Genomic DNA, 23,679 nt, shown 5'->3' with positions numbered 1-23,679 from the left:
TCAGAATTCTGACTTTAATCTCAGAATTCTAACTTTAATCTCAGAATACTGACTTTAATCTCAGAATTCTAACTTTAATCTCAGAATACTGACTTTAATCTCAGAATTCTGACTTTAATCTCAGAATTCTGACTTTAATCTCAGAATACTGACTTTAATCTTGGAATTCTAACATTTTTCTCGGAATTCTGGCTCCGAAAAAGAAGTCAGAATTCTGAAATCAAAATCATAATTTAAAAAAAGTCAGAACAATTTTTTTTTCAGTGGCCCGAATCCTCTTCTCTACTCCTGAAGCGGACCTCATCGGTAAATTAAATTCATTAAACTTTATCATTATACATGTTTTTGCTTGTTTTTGTTTACTATTTTACTGCTCACAAGACGAACTGATAGTTAACTCCATCATCAAATTGGTAGCCTACCTCAGCCTACCTTAGCCTACTGTTCAGGAGAAATCCCTTCATAATGTAGCCTATGTAATGATGACTAAATAATACAATTAATGTAGCCTAATTAATAAGAATCATACAGGACTCACACAATAGCTATAAGAGATGCTGTATAGCCTGTAAATGAAAAGAAATAGGGCCTACAGTCAGTCTTCATCATTTTATTCAGCAGCTGGGATATTGATCCAGTAATCAGGATGTAAAACGTTCAGTGAGCTCTGCCCACTGTCAGCCTTTAACGAGGATGGTCGTTATAATAAAAACCGGGTGTTTTATTTGAAGAGGCGCCGGAAGCAGCAGGTTGGTGGAGGACAAAAGAGGGGGGAGTAGGCTACGCAGAGCAACGAGATAATCCCCACTCGGATTTTTCTATTTTTTTCTTCTTCTATTTTTCTGTTTCTATCCGACATAGGACTATCGTTATATATATATATATATATTTTTTTTATCGAAATGGCTTTGACCCAAGAATCGATTTTGTCTTTTTTGCTGGAGCAGGGAGGCAAAGCGAAGAACGCGGAGCTGGTGAACAATTTCAGGAGTGAGATCAGCTGCAGTGATCCCGCGGAAAAGCAGCACAATAGAGACCTTTTCAAGAAGTTGGTGAACAGCGTCGCTGTGGTGAAACAGATCGAAGGGGTGAAGTTTGTGGTGGTGAAGAAAAGGTATCAGGACTTTGTAAAGGAGGTAGCGCACGATGCGTCGCAGATGGACGATAGTTTCACGAGCCAGAATACGAGCTTTTCGCACATTAGCCCTACACATCGAGCAGAGTCGGCCAGAATAATTTATTCGGACATTGAGAACAATAATATGTGCTTTCCTGCACACTCAAATGGCAACAATTACAGAGACGCCAAGCATACATGTGCGGAAACAACCACCGTAAAAGTCCTGAATATCTCTGGAGATCAGGGGAGCAAAGCGAGGACTTCTGGAGCTGTGTTTGCTGTCATAGCGGTTAAATCCCCACAGAGAGACCCTGTCCCAGAGGCTCGGGATGGATTATACCCCCAAGTGCGTCAGTCTAACACGTTGGTGAGCAAAGTTTTCAAACCATCGGTGCAAAATCTGAAATTTAGAGCTCGCGAGAAGGGTGCTCAAAGTGACCCCCTGTGTTTGAAAAACAGACAGGCAGAGGACACGCAGCCCCAAGTTTTTCCTCATGTGAGGTCCGAAAACAAGACCACTAGGCAGGGTGATGATGTTAAGTATTCTGAGTGTGTGCCTCTTGAGCCACTTGCACACGAGTGGTTGGTAAAGTGTGCTACAGGGCTGTGGGGACAGATCCATGGTCTGCTGCTGCAGGACACACGGTTAGCACAGAAGAAAGACTTCATTTCAGGGTTCACAGCTCTTCACTGGGCTGCAAAGGACGGCAACAGCGAGATGATACACAAGCTCTTGAATATCTCAAGGAAAAAGGGCACTTATGTGAACATCAACAGCAAAACACACGGAGGGTACACACCTCTACATGTTGCGGCCATACACGGCCACACTGAAGTGATGGTTCTGCTTGTGCAAAGTTATGGAGCCAATGTAAATGAAAGAGATAATGATGGTAAGAAGGCCCTTCACTACCTGGGCAGAGGGGTGTCAGCTGAGGTCAGAGCACTTTTAGGAGGAGGGCAGCAGAGCAAGTATAAGGAGAAGACGGAGGATGAAGACTACAGAGGGCAGCCGAAGAGCTTTAACACTATTAGTAAACTATTCCAGCCTCACATGGGGAAGAAACAAAAGACAATTCCTAAGTATGCTCAGGACTGGTGAGGATGACACAGACCACAAAAGAAGTGTTGAGATTAAAACTATAATATAGGAGATTACAATATTTGAGTTTATATATATAGACCATAACAAATGACAGATGTGTAGTTTCTCAGTATTGCAGGCAGGGTGAATTAGCCTGTGGGACAATTTTTGCATTTTAGACTTCTGGGATGAAGCTATATATTAAATCCACACCCAGTACCACTAATCAAACCCAAAAGAGAAAATCCAGTTATCACACTCATTAAAGAAATAGTATACATAGCAGTAGTCTTAGTGCTAAATTGTCTCGGACAATCTGCATTTCCTAATGTGGGACAGTGCTGTTCTAAATGTGGGACACTGGAAAGTCTGTTAAAAGGCCTAAATCACCTTTAATTCAAGTTTGAAAACCTCTCAATTCTGTCACACTCACGTCTAAAATGTGCAATCCAATGTTCTGTAATTTTACCACTTACAATGTTATTGGTGTTACAAAACACTAAAAAAGGACAATAATAGTTTTGATGCATTTAGTAGAAAGACAATAGGCTATTATATCATCATATCTGACATGCAGAGAAAGCAGAATGTAATTAACATTTTATGCATTCATTTATTTAAAGAATTGCAATGTTACTATGTTAAAATGTTAAAATATGTTCTATTCCATACGTCTGTCCTGAACAAAAGAAATAATTAGCCAACTAACACCATCTATATTTTGTTGACTAGTTGATTAATTGATCGTCAACTCTTCAAAACTGGGTTTTTCCACAATGTGCAACATAACCAATTTAATCATATCTTTGCCAGAGATGTACTAAGGTTTCTTAAAAAGATGTCATTCAGCATGGAAAAAACGACCAATAAGTCAAGAAATAGCTCCACAAAACAGGAAACTCATACAATCATAACAGGCATATTTGAATGCAAAAAACTGTCCCACATTAGGCAAATCATACCTAAGGAAATTTTAATTTAAAATAACAAATATAGAGTTTATTGACAACATAATATAATATTTTTTGATGAACAAGCATATCATAAAAAACATCCAGATAAAAAAAAGTAGGATTGTTTTATTTATAAGAAATGTATATCCTTAACATTAAGTTTGTCTAAACAGTATGTCCCTGACCTTTGGGTGGTCTTCACGCTGTGTACTTCCTTTTTGAAGATGGTATCATTCTAATCTTTGATTGGACATTTGGGAAGTCATGTTATTTTGATCACATGACATCACAACTTGTGTTAACCCTTAGTTTTATTGACTTTCATTTGTTGTAGGAAGACCTACACCCACCTGTGCTTAGGTGTCCCACATTTGGCTAATTCACCCCATATCTCGTAAAGTGAACACTATTGCATGTGATGTTTATAAATGGTATTTATTATTCTTTTTTAACCTTAAGTTTAACACTATTAACAATGGATATTACCAAAAAACATATATACATATATTTTCTTAGTAATAAAACAAGGTTTAAGACAGAGATATTATCTTTACCCAATAAATTCTTTTTTTAAAATAAATTAACCCTTAATTCTTGACCTCAAAGTTTGAGGAAATACGGTGTAAAACAAGGTTTTTGTTGTTGCTGATGCAGAATGTGCTTATTGATTCAGTGCCCAACAAATTTTGTTTTTTTCTAAGTATTGGTATCAGAAAAATGAAATATGTTAAAGATAGAAGGTTAGATGCAATTTTGGAAAGAAATAGGTTTCACAGTTTGAAAAGTCTTCAGCACTGATTAAATCAGAGGGGGCCTTTATGGGGCCAGTTATTCAAAGCAGGCCCCTCGACCGAGCGTTGGAATGTCTCCCTTATTAATCTCTTTGTATACTTGAGCTGTAATAGATGATGAGGCCCTCCTTTGTTTGACTATGCAGTCCAAACTCTTTGGACTGAAGGTAAAATCTAAATCAGAAGGGCATGTTAGGCACTGACCCTAAGAACCCCTAGTATAAATATTTTGATATTGATCAGAAACACTGGTTTTACATCATTTCTTACGCCTTTGAAACTAGGTCAAACGTTACATTTTACTGTGTGGTGTCAATTAAAATGTTAAAGAAACAAACATTACGTGGATTTGAACCAACCGAATGGCCGTTGTGAATGAATAAGTCATCTTTCTACAGACATGTGAATAACATAAATCTGCACTTTATGTGAAGTACAGAAACACTCTTTGTATCCTAAGCTGACTCAGACCAAAACTATCTTGACGAGTTTGAGACAATGAGCAAAACAGTGCCAGAACAATGTCCATTGTCTTGTTATCTGGAAAAGAAGCAGCTTGCATAACGATCATGACAAAGGACGGCTGCACTCACCGACACTATGTAAGCTACAGTATGTGTCAAATCTCACCTCAAAATATTTTTTTATACTGAAGGACAACTGAGGATCATGAAGGAAAATCTGCTTCAAAAACGCTTTTGTATGTCTTCTTGAAATAATTATGACTGAGTTATCAGTCTTCAAAGAGTCCAACAGTACAGCAGTTTAGTCCAGCTCTTGTAGAATTACCTATTAGACAATGAAGAAAATGGTTCATTCTTCTTATTCTAAAATATCTACTTTTAGACAGTGTAATGTGATGCAGATCAATGTATTAATTGCATTATTAACAGTTTTAAACCCTTGAAAACACTGAGACTGATGTGTTAAGCTCATTCTGTGTGTATGGAAGAGTAATCAACTTTTCTTCAGGCGATGTTATCCAACTCTTTCTTGACCACCTCAGTTTTAATAGCATCACCGGGTTAAATACATTTTTGAAGGTTGAAAAGTGATGTAGTGGAAAAATACCATCTGTCTGTCGTCTTCGTTTGAACTTAAAAGATTAGGATGTTCGTGCGTCATTTAGAAATTAAAAACTGTTTCTCTGTATGGCCTTGGTCTGTATCTCCAACAGGAACTCTCCTCAGTATCTGAGTACAGCATGATCCTAAATCAGTGCCCTCCGGACAAAGGAGTTTCTGTTGGTGTTAGATAAATCACCAAGCAAACTAGCAGAAGGTGTAGTCACTAGGGAAAGCTGAAACCAATGACGATGTATTACTCATGTATATGTAATATACCTACACACTCATGTATATGTAATAGACCTACACACTCATGTATATGTAATAGACCTACACACTCATGTATATGTAATATACCTACACACTCATGTATATGTAATATACCTACACCCTGTGAAAGTATAAATATGCTCTGCCCCGGGAATCTTTGATGCACTTGTGACTGATGTTACTTTTGTAGCTGATTACTTCTTTTGCAGAAGAACTCTTTACTATATGCAATAAAATACACAAAGACAAAAGACTTTGACTTGAGATCTTTCATTACCAACAGAAAAATCAGAGGTTCAGAATTTGAAAAACAAGTACAACTGACTCAAATGTTGTGATATTTTATAAGATATGTCATTCAAGTATAATTTAATTTAATTAATTTATACCTTAAAATAAATAGAATACTAAATTGTGTGGCTGCTGCAACAAACACTGTACTGACCTCAGGTATATTTATTATTATGGATGTTTTCATAACTTTTTTAAAGTCTTTAATTGAAAATTAAAATAATGTGAATTAATAACATTGTACCGCAATAAGAACATACTGAGAGCTGATAAACTGTGTTAGTGGGTTGATTGTTACTGTACCCTGGTGCTAAAACCAAGTTGAGAACTGCAACTGTGTATGGCTCTCCACAGGTCGGACGTACTGTACCATCAGCCAAAGATAAGAAGAAACTTAATATACACTTTAAACAGTTGAGTCATACTCAAGTTGTTGGTATATTTTTTTTATTGTTGTTATCTTTATGATTTGTGTGTAATGCTGCGATGTCCGTTAGTCTGTCCTTACTGTGCTGTTCTTTATGTTTTAACTATTGTAAAGTGTCTTTGAGTTTTTAAAAGCGCTTATAAATAAAATGTATTATTATTATTATTATCATTATATTTGTAATTTTCAGTACATTCACAAATACAATTAGTCCTAGAAAGCACTGTCTGCATAAATCTTCCAAACACATTATAAGTTGTACATTATAACATCTACCAGTCCCCTAGCTAATTTTATTTATACTATGTCAGTGGATCTTATAATGTACAGCTTACTACCCAATTATACCAATCACGAAATTACCCAAAACAAAAAATATATAAAATTATCTACAGATTTTTGTGTCCCTTTATTTATTTAGCTATAAAAATGAGCTGATTAAAACAATGCAGTTATTTATGAGAATTACATGTCTGCCCTCTGGTGGTCAGGAGTTACAGTAACTCCAATTTAAATCATCATTTCACAAATAAAACGCCATATAGCCTACCCTCTTGTGAGACACCATCACATCTGGACGGAAACCAATAGCCTATCAAAAGACAGATAACATATAATTAGCAATAAGTTTATTTTTTCCAAAGCTATATAGGCTACTGATTTGACCAATAGCTGACGTATAGTCTACTCTATAAGTTTAGCCAATTCTAAGTGTGACCATTATCAGTTTCATTGCTGGAATTGGCTGATATTTTACAACCTGCAATACCTACCTTTACAGAACGTATTAACCTTAGTGACACATCAATATGTATGAAGGAACATTTTTAGTTTAAATGTTGGCTTAGCCTACTTTATAAACGAGCAAGTTTCCCCCAAAAAAATTACTCACCAGATATTTTTTTTAGATTCTCAATAGATACAAACAAACTTCGTAGACAAAAGCAGACAAAGAAAGAATCCTATTTTTTTTTTTTTTTTAACTGACCGGACGTTGTCAGGTTTGTTTACAAAATAAATACATTTACAACTTTAAGCTTTATTAAACTAGCATGAATGCTTCTCTTACCTGGCAAAAACAAAACCAGCCTCTTGCTGTTTTCGTAATGTTGTATTGTGAAACTGAATAAATTGCCAGTTCTCTTGTAATATGGGCTTTTACCAGTTACATTAAAAGCTATGATTGAAAGAGCTGATTGAAAACACCTGGGTGTTTTCATCAGCAGTTGCACGTGCGTGGTCCTGTTGACCTCGAGCTCTCACCGAGAGTCTCTTTAAGTTTTGACCAGTTTCGTTGTTTATAATGGAAAAACAAATGCTGATGTCAGCTGTTCTTTGTTATTTTCGCACGTTTGTCTTGCTGCTGGTGTTAACCTGTTGCTCCCCGTTGGTGAGGTCTTCTCTGGGAGCTTCCAGTGTGCTACACAATCTGAGGGATTTGACGTACCCTTATGGCACTATCTTCTCCCCGCTGCTCAAATCCCTGTCAGAGCACGGAGGGTCGAGGTGGAACCCGGACCTGAGGAAAAAGATGAAACCTGAGCAAAAGTACATCAAATATCTGACAGAGGTTTACAAGAAGTCTCCAAGAGTACAGCGGAGTTTGGGCAAGAATAAATTCTACAACACTGTCCGATTGATCAAACCTCAAGATGAATGTCTGGCACAAAAAGGTGAGAAAGGGAAACAAACTGACTGCAGGTTGACAATATGGTTCATTCATACACAAGAGTCACAGTCCTTATGGTCCATGGCAAAGAGATCAACAGCAAAATTGGATGAACTAAGATACTCAAATGTATACTTACTTACTTTTGTATGTGTGTCTAAGGATGCTGGCTAATGTACACATTGTGAAAATAAAAACAGATGTGAGAAAGGTAGGCTTACTTACTAGAAAAGGGTTGGTTAATGTCTAGCCTATAGTGAAAAGCAGTTTAAATGTATTTTCTGCTAAATAGGTCAGTCACTTTGTTATGCTGTAGCCTCCTTGCACGGGCAAGGCTAGATGATCAACTTCTACAATATCCCAGAACTTCAGTATAAAAGCCCCAAATTTGCTCAAACTGTCTAGCAATAAACTGCTAATTTGTTTGGCAAAATTCACTACTTTTGCACATATGGTGCTGAAAAGAGTTGTGTATGGTCTAATTATTTACATCATAAAGCTGTAATGTGTCTACTACTTTCTTCTAGTTCTCTTTTATTTAAGTAGGCTACTGCTTAAACTTGAAAGATACAAAGGTACACAATGCACAGTGAGTCCAACAATATCAATTGAAGCCTTTAATCATGGGGTTGTAATGATGCTGTATAGGTTTGGAACTAGGATTTTATATGTAGGACACAACATTAAGCGGCTCATCTTTTGGTGCTCTCAGAGGTTTTAGATTTTGGATTGAAACATGGAAGTTGGACTAAAGGCAAACAATGTTGTGCCTAGAGGCTTATTAAGGTTTTGTTTTCTAACTTTATCTTTCATAAAGTTGTATGTTTTGTGGAAATAACTGACAATTAGGAAATATATATCAAACAAGTAACAAATAGGTCCTCTTGTGAATTGCCTTAATTGTACCATTTGTTGTGAGGGTCCCGTTTTTTTACCAAGTTAACATTGAAATTATTCTCAACACTACAAAGTATATTTCTTTAACTAAAATGGTGAACATCCAAAGTTGGATTTCAATTGACATTAGGCAGAACACATTAATACTTTCTGTAAAAGAATTTCATAGTGTTCAGTTATATGCACATTTATGTCATGACCTCTAATGCAGATGTTTTACTGTAGCTCATGTTTTCTCTTATTATCCTTCAGAGAATTTCAAGCAGGATCTTTCCTACAGCCTTGATCAAGTAAGAAGAAAAGAACGGCTCCTGAAGTCAACCCTTCTCTACAATTTAGACCGAGACCTTGCTTCACCTGTCAACTCTGTGTGCTACCTGAGTGTCAAGGAGCAGGAGCTCTCCGACCAGTGTCAGCTGTGTCCCGCTGCCCGACTATCTGTAAACCTCACAGCCAGCACAGACAGGAGGGGAAACTGGGTGGAGGTCGACGTGACCTCGTTTCTCCAGCCCATCTTACAGATACAAAGAAAAACATTACATCTGCTCATCAACGTCACCTGCCCAGAGGAAGAAACAGTCAGAGGTGAAGGGAGCAATGGCCCATATAAGTTCACCCTGGGTTCTCCTCTTCTGCTTCTATATCTCAATGACGCCAGCAACATTGCCCACCAGAGGTTACTGGTCAGCGCCAAAGAAGGTCAAAAGCCAGCCACTGCAGCTAACACACTTCCACAGCAGGGGGCTTACAGACCAGAACAGAGGATCGGGCGGAAAAGAAGGTGGAAGAGAGAGTCTCCAAAGAGCAAGAGAGGTGAAAAAAGTGTGGATTTCCATTTGCCTGAACTTCTTCCCAGCTCTGAATTCCCAACCAGTGACTGTGCCTTGTACGATTTCAGGGTGCGATTCAGCCAGCTCAAACTAGATCAGTGGATTGTTTACCCACCAAAGTACAACCCCAGGTACTGCAGAGGCATCTGCCCAAATACCGTGGGCTTCATCTACGGCTCACCCCGCCACACGATGGTGCAGAACCTCATCTATGAGAAGCTCGACTCCTCCGTGCCCCGGCCCTCATGTGTGCCGTCCCACTACAGCCCCTTGAGTGTCATGATCTTTGAGAAGGACGGCTCCTATGTCTACAAGGAGATTACAGACATGGTGGCAACCAGGTGCACATGTCGCTAAGCCAGCTGCCTAAATGTCTTCTCAATGTTCTTCCTTTTTTTAAAGGCCATATCAAACATCAACATAAACCTCCTCAACAGTGGTCATTGGTGGACCCGATTCTCTGACCAGGCTGAGTGATTTCAGGAGTTTCTAAAATCGTTGTGCATGACAAAAAGTTTGATCTGGAGCAGGTGTGTTTACTTAATCAAATGTGTTTACTTAAAGTATTTTATACTAATGTAAATATGTAAAAACATTACATGTATTTGCTTTTCGTTATCGAATGACAATTGTTGATTCTGATGCACTTGGAAGATGTGCGTTGTATTATTTAGTATTCTTTTTTTTTTAAGTTCTTTTTTTTTGTTAATTTATATTGGGTGGGTGGTCTCCTTATATTCTTTAATTTAACACAATTGTTATGTTTTAAGTAACCCTGTCCAGGACCAAATGTGAAAAAGCAGTCACTAACTCTAACAGACAGAGCTCTGAACAGGCACTTGTCTATGTAATGTCCAGAATGAAAGTTGTCAAGGTTTCAGTGTGTATTTATTACTTCTGGTCACTACGTGATCTCATATGAATGAACTGACTGCATACTTATGAATTGTACTGGTTAAGTGTGACTAAATGCCTGCCATGTCTATTTATGCAAATGATTTCACTGTGTGTCTGTGCTCAGCTTAGGGATACTCAAAAGAATGAAATTTTTTCCACAAATTCTCTGGAAAGTTGGAAAATAAAAAAAAAATTATGCAACAATATTGTTTTCAAACTCCTGGTTCAAAGTCTTTTGCACTAAAAGAGGAAAAAGTACATTTTTAGTCCCGCAGTGGAAAAATGGCCTTCAAATGCATATTATTATCTGGCTAAATTTTCAGTTAGTGTGTTGGACCCAGTTGGAGATTTATCTGATAATGAACATCTGAAGACGTTTGTATGGTCCATATGGAAAAGTTAATTGTAGACTGATGGGTCATGTTTACATTAAGAATAAATGTAAGCCCAAACAGGTGAGCTGGCAATAATACATAAACCTAAGTTGTCAAGTTTTTCAAAAGTTTCAGTCACTAGGATTTACAGCTCAAGGGACTCCTAGACTGTAAGGCTGCAGCCTGGCTACTCTTTTCTGGGTATGTCATCTTTGTGCTGTAAACCAGTATATCCATTTACAACATGGACACTAGCCTACCACTCATGTTTTTAAGACCTGTGGGAAAAAACTGTGGTTGAACTGGGGCTTGTTTTAAAATTAAATATTTCTTTCCCTGTCTTTGAATGGCCTAACTCCAGTCCGATAGGCGGCGGTATTGTCCTTTAGTGTTGGCAGCCGACCGGCGCTTCAAAATAAAGGAAGGACACCGGAAGTCTATCAGCAAACACTGTTGAGCAACAGTACGGTAAGCCTCAATGTCACGCTAGAAACCTCAATTTTTGGCTTCGAATAGGTAATATTGTCAACATTTTTGAGACATATCCTCTATATTGTAATACTTGTGGCATACATTTGATGTCTTTAAATCAAACTATCATCGATCACGGTCGTAGAGGCGTTTCAAGGACTGTTTGTACCTTGGAGGCTTGTTAGCCTCCTGGAGCTAGCTGAGAATGCTAACATTTAGCAACCACTGTTAACTAGTCTGTTTGTCATGTTTCTAGTATTTCATTGGCGGTTAATATATATGTATTTTAAAATAAATAAGATACACGTGAAGCTAATTTGGGACATATCTGTGTCATGAATGTAACATTTATGATCCGCGAATAGTTTTTAAAATTGTAGATTCAGATACTTAATTAACAAGAAAGTTAATAAATAACAGGTAAAATTAATACATCTCATCAAGATATTATTCCATAATGACCAGCCAAATATTCCAAGAAAAGTACAACCAAGAAAAGATGAGCAAGAGTCAGCCCATTTCCATTTTCCCAAAAGATTCAAGCAGATTCTGTATGCTGTTTTAGAAGTATTTATAGTTCAGATATAAATAATTGTTGTTTATTTTATAGTCATAGAGTGCCTTTTCATTTAAAAAACCTACTAGTGCCCTTAGTGCCCCCTAAAAAACAGACTGGTGTAAGTGTCCCTGGATACATTCCCTAAATAGATTATTTGGATTCATTGCAAAGAGCATATTGTTTTTGTATTTTATTATATAACCTGCTCATTACTTTTTCCTCAACATAATTTCTCATTGTTTCCTCAGATCGGCTCTCTGGTGAACATGGGTAAACACTTCGGAGACTTGGCCAAGATCAGGCATGTGATCACATACAGTCTGTCGCCCTTTGAGCAGAGGGCTTTCCCCAACTACTTCTCCAAGGGAATCCCCAACGTGTGGAGAAGATTCACATCCTCTTTCTTCAAAGTTGCCCCTCGTAAGTTTTTACAATTACAAACTGTACATCAGTATTTAAATTGAGTGCAGTTACAGGTAAAACATTCAAGTATGGTGGTTCCCAAAATATTTTGCACTAAATGATTAAAAGAAAAGTATTTTGTAAGAAGGGTTGAATACAAGGTTGGAACAAACATTGTAAGCTGTGCACATAACCCTGTGCCAGTAGTCAGGACATTGGCGTGAAAAGCAGCAGAAATGGCGAGTATAGCAACAGAGTCTGACACTATGATGACAATTTTGCCTTTTAATAAATTCTACGTGTAGTTCAACATATTGGCGGTATTAATGAAAGAGATGAGAACATACTGGCGAACAACAACATCATGGAGCAGTTTCAATACGTGCACATAGATTGCAACAGTCAAAGGATGTACTGTAAACATCATCACCCCCTACCATTGGCTCATGGTGAATTTTCCTGAATATTTCCTGCTGCATTGAGTGCATTCTCGCATCGGCTCACCCAGAATAATGTGGACAATTTACTAGGAGCTGGCAGGAAAAATTCTGGGTATAGTCAGTGAAATATTGGCTGTTTGCATTCACACATTGTGCAATTGCCTACATGGCAATTTTAATGTGTGAAATGACTAGTATTTGACAAAATTCAGACAATACCCTTATTTTTTTTTTTACTTTGTTTGTTTTACATGTAATTTTGAATGAACACATTTGAAATCCTATTTCACCAGCTAGTTTCGAATGTATTTTTAATGTTTTCGCATTCATAAAATCCATGTTACACATCTAGTTGTAGTTTAATAGTGATGATGCTTGTGCTAATGTCTCAAATAATCTTGCTTTTGCAGCGATGTCGCTCATGTACCTGACATACACCTGGGGCAACAGTGTCCATCAGCAGGGCAAGAGGAAGAACCCTGTTCAGTATGAAAATGATGAATGAGCTCCTGCCACTTTCCTGAAAGCTGCCCTCTCTGTTATTAAATCCAACTCTGTATGTTTCACCAATAAAGATTTAAATATGTGAAATCTGTGTTTATTGCTGTAATCTAGCCACATTTCCATGGTTTTATGTGTCCCAGAGGATGAGGGTCAGATCAATGTCATGATATAATGATAGTACAAATGCAGTGCTGAAATTGGAGGTCATAGCAACCAAAAATATATCCCTTCTTAAGCCATCTCCTAAGCACAGACCACACTATTAGATGTTCCAATATCTCAAATGTGATAACTTATTTTTTTTTTCTTGAAAATTTAAGATTGTTTAGTTTGTGGTTATGGATTGAATAATGGCAAGAAGATGACGATACCACATTGGGACCGGGGTGTGTTACTGACAAAGATAATGGGTGGAGGGATAAATAATGAAAATGATTAAATAGTTTTAAGAGATGAATTAAGTCAAATGAAACTTAATGATCATTTTAGTTCGAGACATTCATTCAATACATTAGGCATTGATATAGTGATGGCAGTTGTAGCTGGTGCTTTTATGTTAAATGTGATAGATCAATATATGTGACAGTTATTTTTATAATATAATTTTACCTACTGCAATTGCACTTTATAACGATTCCCCGTTAAGTAAGAACAGAAGACATTTAAACTATTAAACTTTAGCCTGAGTTGCATATATCGTATATCAAACTGTATTGTGGGCTCATGTTTTTTTTTGTATGGGTGGGATATGTATATATGTGTTGTGTTGTGTGTTTGTATGTATGCTGGCTGCTGGAACACCTAAATTTCCCTGCTGGGATGAATAAAGTATATCTTATCTTTATCTTATCTTAATTAAACAATATGCATTTTTACATTATATTTAGCGTTTCATACTATTGCTTCTGAATCACTGAATGTGAGAGCGGCTTTTTTAAATTACATTTTACTTGGGCATTGAAAATAAAGATGTTATTCTAAAGAAGGCTACTGGAAGAATCAGAAATACTGTATTAAATCCAGGAGGAAATCAGGTTGTTAAATAATAATAATAATAACTTTATTTATACAGCACCTTTTAAAAACACAGGTTTACAAAATGCTTTGACAAACAAGAACAAAGCAAACTAAACCAAACACAGAAAAACAATATAACAAATGCAAAATACTAAAAATAATTAAATACAATTCAACGGAAAAGAACCCAAAGTGCACGATACCCAACAGACATATATAACCCGACCATCACAAGAACCATTATAAGAACCCAACAACAAGAGCTGAGACCAAGAGTACCAAAGATTTTTTTTAAAGAGTTTATAGCATTTGTAAGTGACCAGATTTGGAGTGTAAGGAGGGATAATGGTATTTTAAAGGGCATTAATCAATATGTGTCTGCAGAATGTGCTGCTGTATTTTTCCTCGCCTGTGGGTGGCGCACGGCAGCAGCCTCCTGCGCTCTGCGGTGGGACGCTATTGGTCCGTATGACAGACAGAAGATTCCTGAACGTCTCACGCATCAGCCGGCGTACCGCATGCTGCTACCCAGCTTCATGGAACAAGAACAAGGGTGTATCACTGTCCGCTGACCGAAATCCACTGTAGCTGTTGCTGTCATTTTTTTAGCACTGAACTATATTTCTGTTCTTCCGTGTAATTACTGCTCTATAAACTGTTCAGTTAGCTAGTCAAGATGTCAGTAGTCGGATTTGACGTCGGGTTCTTGAACTGCTATGTAGCGGTAGCCAGAGCCGGAGGGATTGAAACTGTCGCTAATGAATACAGCGACCGATGTACACCGTAAGTACTGTCAGAACTATCATTTGGTGCAATTTGTTTTGCGTTACCAGCGCTGATAGAGGGTATTGGACGTAAATGAATCCTCTTTTGTTTACCATAATACTGAATGAAGCTAACCTGGCTAGGTAGCTAAGTTAGCATGCTAGTGTATTTCACAACAGGAAACGGCATGTGATTGCTAAGGCGAATGCTAGCTGAAGCTAATCCATTGTGAGTATAAAGACATCTCGAGGGCATCGCGTTTGATGCAATTAGTCCTTCTTGGTGTGATTACGATTATATCGTCGAAGTAATCTTAAAACGAATACCTGACTTACCCGGTCAGGTGATGGATATTTTTTTTACTGCAGGCGTGAATGAGCGCATGATGGGAGGAGGCCGGATCGTGGCTGTCAAAACGGCTACATCAATCTAATGTTACTGTATTTTCAGACCATGGTTCAATGATGAAACCGGTTTATAAGCATACAGTGGATATATTCCAACACCAAAAATATAGTCACACTAGATCAACATCAACTACAGCTGTATTACTGGCTCATTCACTAATCCGATATTTGTTTGTTTCTAGAGCATGCGTTTCTTTCGGACCCAGGAATCGATCTATTGGTGCAGCTGCTAAAAGCCAGGTATGTTTTCATGATGATCAGTTAACACTAAATATGGAATAAAAAAAAAAACATAACAAATGGGGGATGAATGTTTCAATAATGCATGGAGTATGAACATGTCCAGTACTGGGCATGGATTCAGCACACACTAAATTCAAAGCACACACAGTTCTCAGAGCATGAATCCACCATTTTCCAAATTGTGTGTTTTTTTTTTCTTTCTTTTTAACAGGTCGTCACAAACTGCAAGAATACAGTCCAAGGTTTCAAGAGGTTTCATGGCAGGGCCTTCTCAGATCCCTTTGTGCATCGCCTCAAAAACAGTTTGGTCTACGACATCGCACAAATGCCGGCAGGAACAACTGGCATCAAGGTAAGAAGACATTGATGTACTATTGCCTTTGTATTGATTTCTTCAAATGATTATTAATTTGTAGTTTGTACATTTGTAGAGTGTACAGACATGGCCAGGACACGCATGATGAGCAATATTATTTCCTTTAAAAAATAATATAACCTATGACTGACTTCAAAAAATGTTCAATTTACATTAACATTCCTCCCTACAGCAAAGAAAATCAACAATCTACCAAAGCATCTGTACATTAAAAGACATGTTCATGGATAAATTGAGAACTTGAATTAAATGTACAATAGTCCTAAAAGAGATTTTTAGTTATGCCTTAAAACATTTTTTTTATTATTTTTGCCTTCGTTTTTTTTTTTTTTTTTTTTTTACTCCAAAACAAACAACACTGGCATACAGCTCTCCTAAGTGTATTATATAAGATAACATTTCAACGTTTGGGAGCGAAAGAGTGATCAAATATAAATAAAGAGCTCTGTCCTGTCCCATCAGCTCCCCAATTTACAAAAAAGTTGATTCAGCTCACTTCATCCGCTCTATGGACAACTGGGTATTGACAAGAACCTCACAATTCAATTCAGTTTTGATTCTTTGGGTCACAATGCGATGACAATTTGATATCCGTCAATATGCTTCGATATCGATTCAGTTAAACACAAAGATGACAGAAATACCCCAAAAATCAATTACAGTACCTTCTGACATTTATTAAACAACAAGTGTGCATTATTTCTATTGGTTTAGAACAAATTGACTCCAAAACACATTGTTCAGTCAAGTAAAGCAACTGTACAGTACAACGCAAATCATAGTATGCCGGCACCCACAGTGCACCCCACAGGACTGGGGCTTCATTACAATGGATAGAATCGATTTCATGATTTTGTAATTCAATATTGAATTGCAATGCATTGATGAATCGATTTTTAACTCAGCCCTTTTAATCTGCCCCCCTGTTTCACAGAAAGATACAGTGAATGGGCAGATTTATGGATATCCTTTTTTAGAATATTATATGCAATCCTATTGTGCTTGGATGACTAAATTCATTTTTCTCTTGTTTAATTTATCTTCTCTCCATTGTCAGTCTGGTGCAGGCCCTCAGGCTTTAGATAAGAATATTGTTATTGCACTTATAAAGCAGCATGTGTCCTTCGTGAAGTTGAAATGTCTGTGTCATCTCAAGCTGCCAATTGAAATGTAGTCTTGTTTGTACAGTGAAAGTATTATGGACCCAGTTAATGGAGAATGAGAGACTATAGTACCTGAAAGCTACTGGCAGTGTAAAGTAACGATGATGAGTCAAACTGTGCTCGTTAGGAAATGTGATCGTTGTCAGATTGACAGTCATTTGTTGACAGATTTGGAGGCATCCAAGAAGAAAAATGTAATGCAATGAAATCATCTCCTGTCTGACAATGTAACTGTTATTACAGGTGATGTACATGGAGGAAGAGAAGGTGTTCAGCATTGAACAAGTCACTGCCATGCTGCTGACCAAGCTCAAGGAGACGGCAGAGAATGCACTTAAGAAGCCTGTGGCAGATTGTGTTGTGTCTGTAAGTTTGACATATGACCTTGCACTTTTTGAAGCTCTCCTTGAACGTGATTAGTTTGCACATTGATGTCTAATCAAGTTGTTCGATTAACAATACAAATATTTAAGACTAAAATGTATTTCAAATGTGTTTCTATTGTATCCAGGTTCCCTGCTACTACACTGATGCTGAGAGGAGATCAGTTGTAGATGCTGCTCAGATTGCTGGTCTCAACTGCCTGAGGCTGATGAATGAAACAACTGCAGGTGTGTGCGCATATGTTTTGGGTTGTGCTTGGGCAATTATTTGCATTTTTGCGAATATTAGCTGCCACTCTGGCTAACATTAGACATTGAAACGCACACTTTGAAATCATATTAATTGTTTACTTAATTAATAATTAAACAATTTTCCTCACAGTGGCTTTAGCGTATGGGATCTACAAACAGGATCTCCCTGCTCCTGAGGAGAAGGCCAGGAATGTGGTGTTTGTGGACCTGGGCCACTCTGGATTCCAGACATCAGTGTGTGCCTTTAATAAGGGCAAACTCAAGGTGTGTAGCCAAATCAGTGCACTGTAAACTGTCCATCAGTCTATGAGGGGCTGTGTATCAGTGCTTCACTCCTCTCTCTCTGCCTCCTCTCCTCGTCTCGTAGATCCTGTCCACAGCCTGTGATCCAGAGTTGGGAGGAAAGGACTTTGACGAGATGCTGGTGAAGTACTTCTGTGAGGAATTTGGTAAGAAGTACAAGCTGGATGTCAAGACTAAGCCCCGAGCTCTTGTCAGACTCTACCAGGAGTGTGAAAAACTGAAGAAACTGATGAGTGCTAACTCCTCCGACCTGCCGCTCAACATCGAGTGCTTCATGAATGACATTGATGTAACTGGGAAAATGAACAGGTAGAGCCATCAAGAAATAATCTGGTCGATTCAGTTGTATTGTTTCTTTTAAAGCTTAAGTCATGCTCATCAACTTTTTTCTTGCACAAGGGGTCAGTTTGAAGCGATGTGTGGTGATATTTTGGCACGCGTCGAGTCTCCTCTGCAGAGTCTGCTGGAACAAACCAGTGAGTAAAGGGTCAACTTCACTTTATATAAAGGAGCAATATTCAATATATCTACTGAATTAAATTATAAAATGATCTTAGTATATCATCAGACATTTAGGAAATATGCTACTCTGACAACAATGCAGCAGCCAGTATGTCCTCCTTTTGAGTTTAGATTCCGGTACAGAATGGTCTAAATTTGTTTTGACCAGAGAAGGTAGTCGGTTTTAAGGCACCCCCAAATTGTTTTGGATGCCCCTATGTTTGTCATATATGAGACCAGTTACCACGGCAAACCAACAGGTGCTGCGAAGCGGGCAAGCAAACTGGTTCAGATGTAACTGATTATACCTGACCTAAAAAGCCTCTGCATTTTCCTAATAAGCTCCGTGACCAGAAATGTGGTTAAATTAGGATAATTATTGGAGATGCGTTTTATAAATGGAGAGAGGTTAGAGTGCAGAAAAGTTTTTAAGACCAATGCACAGCTGGCTAAACATTGAAGCTTCAGTGTCCGCGACATGGCAACCCGTGTACACATGGACTCTAAGGAGGAGAGGCAGCAGGAGACAGCTCTCAGATGTTTTGAATTTGGGCTGCAGTACACATTTAAAACTCTACATGTCAAAGATACATATTGCTCCTTTAACTATTATCCTAATCTTTAAATATTCTTAGTTTTCAAGTGTATAGGATTGTTCTGTAACAAGAATGTGTTTTGTTCCATTAGAACTGAAAAAGGAAGACATCTATGCAGTAGAGATAGTGGGTGGAGCTTCCAGGATCCCGGCTGTCAAAGAGAGAATCAGCAAATTCTTCGGGAAGGAATTAAGTACCACACTGAATGCTGACGAAGCTGTGGCCAGAGGATGTGCTCTGCAGGTTTGTCTTTTTAAAAAAAAAAAACTGTTGTCCTAGAGCTCCTTCAAGGACCTGTTACTGTATTTAAAAGAATGTGACCAGGAGGATTTTAGATTAAAGTTTTTCTATAATGAGTTGTCATTGAAACACTGGTTGTGTCTTCACAGTGTGCGATCCTGTCACCTGCCTTCAAAGTGCGTGAATTCTCCATCACAGACGTTGCTCCCTATCCCATCTCCTTGAAGTGGCATTCTGCTGCAGAGGAAGGGTTGAGGTAAATGTTTTTTTATTTATATATTTCTTGACTTCTGTCTCTGGTCTTGATGAATCGGATAATAACTGAAACATTTTCTTGTTCCAGTGATTGTGAGGTATTTCCCAGGAACCACGCAGCACCTTTCTCCAAAGTGCTGACCTTCTACAGGAAAGAGCCTTTTTCTTTGGAGGCCTACTACAACAGCCCCAATGAGCTGCCCTACCCTGATCCCACTATTGGTAAGCAACTGATATTTAGTCAGGATAAGAATGATCCGGATTGGAAAAAAGCTGTCTTTTGCTATCCTGGATCAGCTATTCATTCGTACTATTGTGGCTTTTTTTAATGACAGGAACATTGGATATACTCAGCCTGATCAGGATAAACATTTTGAGACTAAAAATAATCTGGATAACTGTAGTCTGAAAGGGAACACATATCACTTATCTCAATATAAACCTAACTGTCCGTGTTAGATCTCTTTTAAACCGTCCTGACCCAAATGGAAAAAGAATAACAACAAATGAAATGTATCATTTAATATATGCTAAACTAACCCAGGACAAGCGGTGATAGAATCTGACCAGATGGATTTAGTAAAAACAATGTTCTGGCTCTTGATAGAGGCATGAAGTTCACTTATATGTAATACGTTATTAAATAGTTTAAACATACTTCTGCCTTTGTAATCAATCTAAAGTGATCAATAAAATGTCAAATAAAAGAATTTTTGTCTTTGACAGATTTGGTGTTTTATTTAATGGGCACCAAATCCTTGTATCCATGTCTCTGAAACAGTTTAGCAACTTTAGTACAAAGTTTAAAAGACTGTTGAGAGTATTTACTACATGATTCAACTGCTTTACTGTTTGACCAACTGAAAACAACATGTTGATTTTTGTTCCTGGAATTTGCTTTAAATCCACCCTTTGGCTTTTTTATTTATTTAATTTTTAAATCCTGCTCAAAAGTTTGGATTGACACATACTGTAGGTTTAATCCAGGTCAAAACTAAAACTTTACACATGCTCTTTTTTTCTTTGTACAACCTTTTGTTCAGTTTGATATGTTCTGATAGCTTTAATCAGATTACATTTCTTTCAAGTTTCAAAAACTGGGCCCAGGGGTTTACTTGCACATCCAGCAGATTAACAGTCATAGTGTCCACTCATGCTTCTTTCCAATAATAACTCTCCTTCAGCCTTTGCATGGCCTACAAACTCCTGAGAATATCCTGGTTGATCAACGCCAAGACACTACCACACATGCTGACACTAATTGCATCAGGAAAGGCCTTTTCCCTACTGAATCTTGGTCATAACTCATTCCCCTGTCCTCCTTACAGGTCAGTTTATGGTCCAGAAGGTTGTCCCACAGGCATCTGGTGAGAGCTCCAAGGTGAAAGTCAAGGTGCGAGTGAACATCCACGGCATCTTCAGCGTGTCCAGCGCCTCCCTGGTTGAAGTGCAGAAGTCGGATGAGTCAGAGGAGCCCATGGAAACAGAACAGGCCAACGAGAAGGAGGGAGAGGTGAAAAAAAACGTTATTTCATCCTAAATTGTCCTTTTACAGTGAACATAAGATCAGTTTGTGTTCTGCTATTTCCACTGCAATTTTGAGACCAAAAAGTTATTCATGACTCTTGTTCAGAGCAAGATGCAGACTGATCAGGACGAGCAGCAGGGTCAGGGAGATGCTCAGAAAGAAACAGAAGAGAAGACGCCCCGTGAGAATGAAGAGATGGAGGTGAGATGCTCAATTTTGTGTTACACAAACGCAAAACTACCAGTTCATTGGCTCTGTCTTGTCTAAATGACAGAACAGATATTTAACTTTTGTTGTAAATTGTTATTCTCTTACCTCTCAGACTACCCCAGAGGAAGGCAAAGGCGAGAAGAAGAATGACCAGCCCCCACAGGCCAAAAAGCCCAAAGTCAAAACAAAAGTGTTGGAGCTTCCCATTGAAAACAGTCCACAGTGGCAGCTAGCAGAAGACATGCTCAACCTTTTTGTAGAGAATGAGGTAACTAAACTTCCAGCCATGACACAAACGTCCATCACTTCATTCGCACATCTGTCATTTTTGAATTACTTGATCTATTTTGAAGTGTTGAGTGGTTACAGTTGCTGTTTGGCTTCTTCTCAGGGTAAGATGATCATGCAGGACAAGCTGGAGAAGGAGAGGAATGATGCTAAGAATTATGTAGAGGAGTACGTGTACGACATGAGGGACAAACTGCACGGGATGCTGGAGAAGTTTGTCAGTGAAACTGTAAGTAAAAACGTTACCTCTGATGCTCTTCTCTCATATCCCTTTACAACAGATTTTGCAGTCCTGTTGAGACTATTTTTTATTTGTAGGACAGAGACGCTTTGTCATTAAAACTGGAGGACACTGAGAACTGGCTGTATGAAGATGGAGAGGACCAATCCAAACAAGTGTACATTGACAAACTGGCAGAGTTAAAGGTATTATTTTCAAAAGTACATTTTTTTTTTCATAGAGTACCTGATACATATTTCTTAACAAACATTTATACTATTTCTCCTTTTAGAAACTTGGCCAGCCCATTCAGGACAGGTACACAGAGGCTGAGGAGAGACCTAAAGCATTTGAGGAAATGGGAAAACAGATCCAGCAGTACATGAAATTTGTTGAGGCATACAAAATGAAGGTAACACTAAAGGCCTTTTAAATGTGTTTTTTTTTTTTATCTCCCTACAACAGCATTTACTTGACATAAAACATTTTACTGTATGTCCCTCAAAATCTGTTACCTTAATACGAGGTGATTGAATGAATCAGCAACAGTGCTCCTGATATTCCCCTTTGATATTACAGGAGGAGCAGTACGATCATCTAGATGAGGCAGATGTCACCAAAGTGGACAAGCTGACCAACGACGCAATGATCTGGATGAACAGCGCCATGAACCAGCAAAGCAAAGAGAGCTTGGCGTTGGATCCCTCTGTCAAAATCAAAGACATTCAAGCAAAAACAAGGGTAAGTGCCTTCTTATTCAAACGAAATATTACCAAATGCCTGAAAAAGTAAATGCATAATGGGTTAGGACAACAAATAAATGTAGTAAACAAATGACACAGGAACCGTGATGAATTGAAGTTAAAAAATGACATTATGGGGATTTTGGGTCTTGAAATATTCAAACCATATAGGCTGCCAAATCACTTATTAACGAAATGACTTGATTATTCTCGTAGTAAAAAAATATCTACAATTTTTTCTTCACAAATGTTTCCATTGACACACAGAACACTGAGTTCCCCTATCCAACATCGTTACTATTGTGTATTTTTCAAATGTTACTGAGCCAGACAGCTTTATAAACTGAAAACCATTATTACATGTTGTTTTTCTTTGTGTAACTTTCTAGGAGCTGTTCTCCACTTGCAACCCTGTTGTGACCAAACCCAAGCCCAAGGTTGAGCTGCCCAAGGAAGACACACCTGCAGAGCAAAACGGACCTGTCAATGGTCAGGAGAAACCCCAGGAAGAAACTGCAGACAAGGGAACAACTGAGAACACAAGCAACCCCAGCTCAGAATCCACAGAAAACAAGCCTGGAATGGACCTTGATTAAAGCAGCCTCTTAAATGCCTCCCTGAGCAAAGCTTAATGGGTGCTGGTTGCTTGAGAATGAGGTGCAGCCTGGGTGTATATCAGAGCAGGTAAAGTGTTTCAGGAACTGCACTCCACAGTCAAAAGCAGGCAGTGTGATTAGCACACTGAGCCCAGCTCCTGATCTCTCTGATGACATAGCATGCCCTCAATCTTTCTGGATGACATAAATCAAAAAGCCAGCTGCAATAAGCCTGTTTGACAACGAGCGCTGTACACATGATGGTATTTATTTCTGTTGTGTGCTCTGTACATGTTCTGGTCTGTGTCACAATATGGTTTTAATAAAGTTATTGAAAATCACATGTTTCATCTTTGTTACTTTGGTTAGTAAAGGTACCCAGTTAAGCTTCTGTTTAACTAATAAGTACCAGTGAAGATACCTGTCCTGACTACTGAACACTAAACAGATTTGGCCGATTCGATAATTGTATGAGTTATTTTAAAAAAAGAAAATCTTAAATAAACCGGGCTTACCAAATACATATACAGAGTAAATAGTTGGTGTT

The 23,679-nt window shown here is 38.1% G+C and overlaps 4 protein-coding genes across 6 annotated transcripts in view; all 4 read left to right on the top strand.

Annotated features, from left to right (window-relative positions):
* Nucleotides 1–13,133, top strand: part of LOC132981790 (cytochrome b-c1 complex subunit 8) — a 372,615-nt gene extending 359,482 nt beyond the window's left edge. Inside the window, exons 1-3 of one of the 2 annotated variants that reach the window (XM_061047855.1) lie at nt 11,101–11,186; nt 11,949–12,120; nt 12,953–13,133. In XM_061047855.1, coding sequence (XP_060903838.1) covers nt 11,967–12,120; nt 12,953–13,047 — 249 coding nt within the window. In that variant the 5' untranslated portion in view covers nt 11,101–11,186; nt 11,949–11,966 and the 3' untranslated portion in view covers nt 13,048–13,133. Of the gene's footprint in view, nt 1–11,100; nt 11,187–11,948; nt 12,121–12,952 lie in introns of those variants that run through there. The other variant, XM_061047856.1, reaches the window with a different exon arrangement.
* sowahab (sosondowah ankyrin repeat domain family member Ab) lies at nt 769–2,422 on the top strand. Its single transcript, XM_061047823.1, has one exon. The coding sequence runs from the start codon at nt 903–905 to the stop codon at nt 2,220–2,222; it is 1,320 nt and encodes a 439-aa protein (XP_060903806.1). The 5' UTR covers nt 769–902; the 3' UTR covers nt 2,223–2,422.
* On the top strand, nt 7,059–10,022 carry gdf9 (growth differentiation factor 9). The gene is made up of 2 exons (XM_061047822.1): nt 7,059–7,676; nt 8,822–10,022. Exons 1-2 carry the CDS (start codon nt 7,307–7,309, stop codon nt 9,754–9,756), a joined length of 1,305 nt encoding a protein of 434 aa, XP_060903805.1. The 5' UTR covers nt 7,059–7,306; the 3' UTR covers nt 9,757–10,022.
* A 1,405-nt stretch (nt 13,134–14,538) lies between the features above and the next one.
* Nucleotides 14,539–23,473, top strand: hspa4b (heat shock protein 4b). Of its 2 annotated transcripts, none has more exons than XM_061047821.1 (19): nt 14,539–14,846; nt 15,418–15,475; nt 15,690–15,830; nt 17,261–17,383; nt 17,529–17,628; nt 17,783–17,916; nt 18,020–18,264; nt 18,355–18,431; nt 19,144–19,295; nt 19,442–19,548; nt 19,636–19,769; nt 20,876–21,060; nt 21,193–21,276; nt 21,398–21,553; nt 21,677–21,802; nt 21,892–21,999; nt 22,086–22,205; nt 22,373–22,534; nt 22,926–23,473. In XM_061047821.1, the coding sequence occupies exons 1-19, from the start codon at nt 14,740–14,742 to the stop codon at nt 23,130–23,132; spliced, it is 2,526 nt and encodes an 841-aa protein (XP_060903804.1). In that variant the 5' UTR covers nt 14,539–14,739; the 3' UTR covers nt 23,133–23,473. The 2 variants fall into 2 exon arrangements, with proteins under 2 accessions (XP_060903804.1, XP_060903803.1); XM_061047820.1 differs by having other exon boundaries at nt 21,181–21,276.
* The last annotated feature ends 206 nt before the right edge of the window (nt 23,474–23,679 follow it).

Source organism: Labrus mixtus, chromosome 10 (genome assembly GCF_963584025.1).
Source record: "Labrus mixtus chromosome 10, fLabMix1.1, whole genome shotgun sequence".
NCBI lineage: Eukaryota > Metazoa > Chordata > Actinopteri > Labriformes > Labridae > Labrus > Labrus mixtus.
Note: the sequence above shows the minus strand (reverse complement) of the source record. Positions and strands in the feature narration are given on the sequence as shown.